Raw genomic sequence first — 7,500 nt, 5'->3', positions numbered from 1 at the left:
TTGTGTATTTGTTTTTGGTGTTTGTTTGTGTATTTGTTTTTGTGTATTTGTTTTGTGTATTTGTTTTTGGTGTATTTGTTTTTGGTGTATTTGTTTTGTGCATTTGTTTTTGTGTATTTGTTCTGTGTGTTTGTTTTTGTGTATGTTTTGTGTATTTGTTTTTTGTGTTTGTTTTGTGTGTTTGTTTTTGTGTATTTGTTTTGTGTGTTTGTTTTTGTGTATTTGTTTTTGGTGTTTGTTTTGTGTGCTTGTTTTGTGTGTTTGTTTTTTGTGTTTATTTTGTGTATTTGTTTTGTGTGCTTGTTTTGTGTATTTGTTTTTGTGTGCTTGTTCTGTGTGTTTGTTTTTTGTGTTTGTTTTGTGTATTTGTTTTGTGTGTTTGTTTTTGTGTATTTTTTTTTGTGTTTGTTTTGTGTATTTGTTTTGTGTATTTGTTTTGGTGTATGTTTTTTGTGTTTGTTTTGTGTGCTTGTTTTGTGTATTTGTTTTTTGTTTGTTTTGTGTATTTGTTTTGTGTGCTTGTTTTGTGTATTTGTTCTGTGTGTTTGTTTTGTGTATTTGTTTTGTGTGTTTGTTTTTGTGTATTTGTTTTGTGTGTTTGTTTTTGTGTATTTGTTTTGTGTGTTTGTTTTTGTGTATTTGTTTTTGGTGTTTGTTTTGTGTGTTTGTTTTGTGTATTTATTTTGTGTGTTTGTTTTTGTGTATTTGTTTTGTGTGTTTGTTTTTGTGTATTTGTTTTTGGTGTTTGTTTTTGTGTGCTTGTTTTGTGTGTTTGTTTTTTGTGTTTATTTTGTGTATTTGTTTTGTGTGCTTGTTTTGTGTATTTGTTTTGTACATTTGTTTTTGTGTATTTGTTTTGTGCATTTGTTTTTGTGTTTGTTTTGTGTGTTTGTTCTGCGCGCTTGTTCTGCGTGCTTGTTTTGTGTGTTTGTATCAATTTCATGGGTGGATGTTCCCTGTTGAAAACATCTGTCCGCAACTCGAAGTCCTCAATCGTAAACCTTTTAACTTCCATTTTTTTTTTCATTCCTTCCTTCACACCAACATTTCCCTCTCTCCTTGACTCAAGACAAAACGAAATAAGTAAATAAGAAAAAATAAATTTAAACTTTACCCTTCATCTTCCTGCTTCCCTATTGGCCAAGTTAAAGGCAAAAAGTTCTTTCCACTCTGTCCACTTTTCCAATACTCTAATACCCACTCTCCTCTTTCACAATTATATTTGAGGTGGAACGTGTTAAATAAGAAGAAAAAGGAGTCCAATTGAAAAACCAAGTGCTTTACAAATACTACCGGTGCATCATGAAAAACAAATCTGCTCATGTTCAAATAAAATAAACTCTACAAAAGAGAATGCAAGGAAACACAACCAAATGACTAAGTTAATATATGGCAACAAAGTAAAGGCTAAAAATGATAACGGCATTTGCTGGTATAATCTCCGACTGACCCGTTGTGGGTAACGAGCGATTGCCGGATGCCGAGCTTGCGAAAGATGTCCACCACGATGTCCATCGGTGTTTGGTCTGAGACGGTGAAAGGTGAAAGATCAAGGATGGGACGCAACTTGAGAGGTCGAGGGGCGTCATGAGGGAGAGGAGGAGCATGAGGCCCAAAGTACACCCGAGAGTTGCTCACCACACCCTCGCCACGCTTCCGGGCATTCTCTGTGAAGGGAAAATAAAGGAGATGTGGGAATGGAGATGATCAAACATTAGTACTGCAGAAGAAAAAAAAATTAAAGTGAAGAGTCAAATAAATAATTAAATAGAATATCTAAAAACATCTTCAACTGTAATATAATACCGTGTGTCTTGGAACGGCCTACATGTCGTGATTCTTTAGAGAAAGAATGCTCCAGGCAACTTACCATCACTTAGAGTCTTAGAGGTTTAAATCAGTTTTATTGTATTTTAAACACTCCAAGTGTGATAGTAAAAACCGTGCTTTCACCGCATATAACCACTGTTCCGCGAGACAGGGAAAAGCCGCGCTCGCCCTCTGCTGGCGGAGATGACGCAACACATGGACGGAGCATAAATGTGCATGAGGCAAAACATAAATATGCATAAGGCAAGACATGGGCGGAGCATAAATCTACATTTTACATTCAAACTTGGTTACATCACATGGTGAAACCCTGACATTCGGGGATCCAACATTCGCGGACCCCATGTATTCAGGGTTTAAAATGTGACCTCCTTCTACTTTCGCGGCCCCTGTGCTTCAGCTATTCACAGTTTTTCGGGGTGCATAAACCATCTCCCACCAGCTGCACGCATAAAACAGCTCTACATCCAGTTACGCATAAAGCATTCATAAACTGACTCCAGCCACACATAAACCATCTCCACCAACTGCCTGCATTAAGCAGCTCAAAAATCATCTTCCACCAGCCGCGCATAAAGCAGCTCCAAGCGGGCATAAACTTTCCCCCGCCACCATCCCCCACAAGCAAAGGTCACACTACCCACCCCTCCTCCATCTACCCACAAACCCCTCCCTCCCCCATGTGCAGCGTGTCCTGGGTCTCATTCTTTCTTCTCATCCTGCTGCCTTGGCCTGCTGTGATTGTCGTGCTCATTGTTTGATCATGGGTCCTAAGCACAAGAGTAGTGCAAGAGATGTGTCTGCTCCCAAGAGGCAGAAAAAAAAGTCAGGAGCCTGAGCCAGAAGGTGGAAATACTAGACCGGCTATCAAGAAGTGAGAGTGCGGCCTCTATGAGCAGGCATTATGGCATGAACCAGTCGACTGTCCATTCCATTAAAAAAATGAGAAAGCGATTCGCGAAAGTGTTGCGGCTGGTGCAGTACCCAGCACCAAAGTGGTTACCCAGGTCAGGGACGTTCACATAGAAACAATGGAGAAGGCATTGAATGTGTGGTTAGAGGACAATGCCCTGAAGATGGGAGGGGAAGGCTTTGACGATATGGAGCCTGAGGAATTGGAGGAGTTCATCGCCGTACATGGGGAGGAGCTGACCGAGGACGAGTTGGTGGCCATTATCAAGGTTTCTGAGGAGAAGGAGGGTAATGCAGAGGAGGAAGAGATGGTGAGGCCCAACCTGACCATCAAGTTCCGGGCTGAGGTGCTGCAAGATGCGAGGACAGTCACTGACAGGTTGCAAGATTCCGCCCCAGTGATGGAGCGGTACCTCCAGTTCAAGTGGGGGTTAGATGATGTTTTGCTCCCAGACAAGGAGCTACACAGAAAACTGCAGCACTCAGCAAATCAGCTGTTGTTTACCCATTTTTTTTCGCTCCGGCCCCTTCACCTCAACACCATCAGCACCCTCAGCTGCATCCTCTTCAGCATCCTCACCTGCAACCACTTCGCTGCATGACTCATCAACACCCTCACCTGCATCCCCCTTCAGTGGAGTTCACTGGATTCTAACTCATCATCATCATCATCATCATCATCATCATCATCACATCAAAAGTTATGTCGTATCTTAAATAAAAATTGGAAACAGTAACTGCTGGTGTTTTTTTATTTGAAAGCATTTTACATGAAACGAAAATCATGTACATTCGTGTTCGTAAAATTTAAAAATTTTCCCATATGTATCACAAACCGCCGGGAACCTATCTCCCTTTTTCCCACTGAAACAATGCCCTGACATACGTGGACTTGACATTCGCGGAATTTTTCAGGAACGTAACCCCCATGAATGTCAAGGTCTTACTGCACTTCAAAGTAAAATGCGACGCCTCAAATGCTACCACAAATCTCCAGAACACTTAGCCAATGGGTGTCGGTGTGCAATGGCAGGCCATTCAAACTGAATGATGGATCACATCGAAACATCACTCTTCTGTGAGTCTGTGGTTCTTTTCAGAAATAAGACTTTTGCGACACAGATACGTTAGGACAAATAGCAGATATGAAGTGTTGCCTCAAGGAACGGTCAACCACAGAATCCTTGAAAGATCACATTCAGAAAGAAATGGTTCACTTAGTAACATATGGAGATGACACGAGCATCATGATGGAAAATACCTCATGACCAGGCCTCTAACACACACCTGCAAAACAAGGGGACCAATGGCTCCCCCACTCACCTCTGACCAAGGGAAGGATATTGTCGCATCCGAGTTCCCGTTAATACAGGATTCTTCGGCGCCGAGACATTTCATTCTGGAGGTAGACCAAATGGTCATTTATGGCACTGCATTCAGTACGATTCAACTTTATCGTTCGCCAAGGTCACTAAAATGAGCCAAAAATCTATGACATACATGCACGAAAAGCAGATGGCTGAAACATGTTTTCTTACCTTTTAAAGGGTTTATTTGAAAAGCAAAGTACAGAGAAGACGGTCGACAAGACGCTATAATAAATGGAACAAACCAAGCGAGTCAAAAGACACAAAGAGGAGAATGGGACTACGCAAACTTGTATACAAGGAGGAGAAATAAAACACAAAAACCTAGCCCACTGGGTGCCACAGAACACACTCATACAACAAGACAATGACGCAGGAAGGACTTCCCTTTGACTATGACATGCAGGGTGGACACAGGACTCGAAGAAGTCCACTTTAGAAACCGGGAGCAAGACGAGAACCAGTGACGATGGTGTCCAAAGACATAGTAAAACAGCCACTAGCAGAGCCAGTGATGAGTAGACCTTCAATCAGGCCACATCATCCTCTTTGTCCTTTTCCCTGAGGCCTCCTGGTCAGCACTCTTCATCCTCCTCCAAGTACTTCTTTACACTCCATGCACGTGGAGCTGTCCTGTCTGAGGTCTTAGTTCTCTTTCTCCTCCAAGTGAGGTGGCTCCTTCCCCTCTCCAGAGGCAGGGTAATGCCAGTTGGGTCAATCCCAAAACTTCTTCAGACCCAAAATAATCTCTGCTCAAGAACTACTGTGTTTTCGGCTCCTCGTCCTTTTCAGGAGCCTCTTTTGGTTCTCTTCTCGTGGATGGAGTTCTCTTGTTCCTCTTAGGCAGAGTCCTCCTCTGGGCCCTCCCACCCACAGTGCGACCCCAATAAATATAAATGTACATTGACACTTCCGGCTCCACAGCACACTGCACTGCTATGGCTGGCAAACACTGGCCATCCATCCATCCATTGGGACCATACTCTGTGCAGAGCGTTGGTGCTGCCTCAGTAGTCTCCTAGGCTATTGGGCACAATCCTGGACGGGTCACCACTCCGACAGAGTAAACCAGCAAGTTGGTACTCATTTTGCCGACCTAGGAAGGATGACAGGCAGAGTCAACCCCACCTGGTATTAATTCAACAGCTTAGGGGGATTTGAACTTAGGATTCTAGGATCCCAAGCCCACCAACCTAACCATTAAGCCAACACCACTCATATACACACTGGCCAAAGAGATCGAAATTGGACTAGTTCAACACCTGTGACACATGTGCCTCTGCGATGGGAAGTCCACACTGAGCCCCACCAACAAACAAGAGGTTTTTACACATACATAATTAATCTGTCTACCCTGTCTATAAATCACATATGCTGCCTCCTCAGTAACATGTGCAACAAACGATTTACTCTGACAGATCCCTGCTACACGGCAATCTCACCGACATGAAACACAGGGAACATACCACACTTGTCTAGTTATGGATTCCCCTACACCCCTCTCACATAATAATATTGTTGAGGATTCGGACGAGTGCGCCAATCACTGTCCATAACCAGTTTGGGTTTTCGCACCCTACTCTCGACAGCCAAATATTACAGATTCGGCGCCACCCTAACCACCGCCGTCTCCGGGGTTATAGTGCCGGCTGGTTCGGCACAGGCCTCGCTCAGGTCACGCGTCTCGAATCGCGATACCAACGTACCCCTGGACCTTACCAGTTGGGGAAATAGACCCCGGATACAGACTGGTTTTGTCAGACACCGAGCGAATTCTGCCAGTCTGTAACCATTTTGGTTTTTATATCCAAATCGAGCGGATCGTTCCTCGACGCGGCACGAATTAATTCAAAGCGGCAACTTCATACGAATCAGCCAGATTTATTGGGGACATCGGGGAAAACGACACAAGCAAAGCATTCACGACAATGTTATAATTAATCGATAACCCGTTCTTAACTAGGGAGCTACGGATTACGGGTTTCGAAAGGGACCCTAACGAGATAAACCTTAGACGACATGCAAACAAGACACGGACAGCATGCAGACAAGACACAGAGTACTTGGTGATGTTTCATGGACGAGAGGAAAGTGTCAAAAGCCTGAATGCTCGTGACAAGCCGATATCTACGGATTCGAGCGCCCAAGCTCAAACACGCCGCATGGCAAAATGGCGCTCGTCCATGTGTCACAGCCCTGACGCACGCAGCGTCGGTGCGTTCAGACCCCGCGAGGTCGACTGCACCAGACCGTCAGATCGATGGTGGGTTTCAGCTGGTTTCTCACAAGGTCCAGTATACAAGTCCAGGCCTGGCCTGTTCACCAGACAAGGCCAAATCGAGGTGTTGGGCTCCGCAGGCTGGTCCATGGGATTCCAAGACGTCGTCAAGCCGTGAGGTGAGTAGGGACAGTCAGAGGCTCCGTCACTGGACTCCGGATGAACCTGTCGATGTCTCCTCACGAAAGCCGATCGCGCCTCACCTCGGTGCTGTTTCACCACTGCCGATCACAGACTTGTCGCGCTCAGGTTCAGCTTCTCTCCTGGCAGATTCACACTGCCTTTCCTTTGCTCGCTCGCCTCGAAGCCCACTGGCTCCTCCCTTCAGTTTCACTTCCTTCTCTAGGCCACTCCCTCTCTCAGAGCTGGGCAGGGACTATTGTCCGGAGAGAGGAAGGAAGAAAAAGAACCTCTCGGTCCACCACCAATGCACGAACAATGAACAGCCTCTTACACCTCCCGACACACATGTAGCGTCCATTTACCGAACAACCTGGCGAAACATGCATTTAATGGGGGATCTGGGCTAATCCGATATTTAATAACACATGAAGGGCCATTTCCGCAACAATATGTTTGTCACAACCAAGTTTCACAACCAAGGAAAATGATCTCCAACAAGTCTGAAGACAACGATGGTTCACGAGCGGTATTTGACGATGTAGATTGTTTCAGACGTCAAGGATGAGACAATGTGATAATGTTTGACCAAGTTATAAAAATGATCAACATGATGTGGTACGAGTGACAGGTTATTAGCTGCAAAATGTCGAAAACCCGGTTTCGTTCAACAACTTTAAAAATTTGACCTTTGCATAACCTTTAAAGGTCACAAAACAATGTTGTGGACATTAAAATAAGGAAACAGGATACGTGCTACAGCTTAATGGAGTGAGTTCGTCGAAGAAGGTCGAAAACCCGGTTCGATTCCCAAAACTTTGAAAATTTGACCTTTGTGAACTTTAAAGGTCAAAGGTCAAGGATTATGACCTTTGGTGCAAAACTTCCTCTGGAACATTCCAGGAACAATATAACGTCATATAGGCTATCTGGCATTTCACACTCCTCGGATTATCCATACTTTGATGAAATCAGCGTAAAAACAAACTTGAA

General features: G+C 44.2%; 1 protein-coding gene across 5 annotated transcripts in view; it reads right to left on the bottom strand.

Moving 5' to 3' along the window:
* CLCN3 (Cl-/H+ antiporter 3) overlaps positions 1-7,500 on the bottom strand; it is a 113,599-nt gene that overhangs the window by 13,166 nt on the left and 92,933 nt on the right. For all 5 annotated transcript variants that reach the window (XM_085886740.1, XM_085886737.1, XM_085886736.1 and 2 more), the window contains one exon: positions 1,451-1,667. In XM_085886740.1, coding sequence (XP_085742866.1) covers positions 1,451-1,667 — 217 coding nt within the window. The remainder of the gene's footprint in view (positions 1-1,450; positions 1,668-7,500) is intronic.

Source organism: Eptatretus burgeri, chromosome 6 (genome assembly GCF_056783735.1).
Source record: "Eptatretus burgeri isolate ZD-2024b chromosome 6, Ebu_testis_v1, whole genome shotgun sequence".
Classification (NCBI taxonomy): Eukaryota; Metazoa; Chordata; class Myxini; order Myxiniformes; family Myxinidae; genus Eptatretus; species Eptatretus burgeri.
This window is presented reverse-complemented; position numbering and strand designations above follow the sequence as displayed.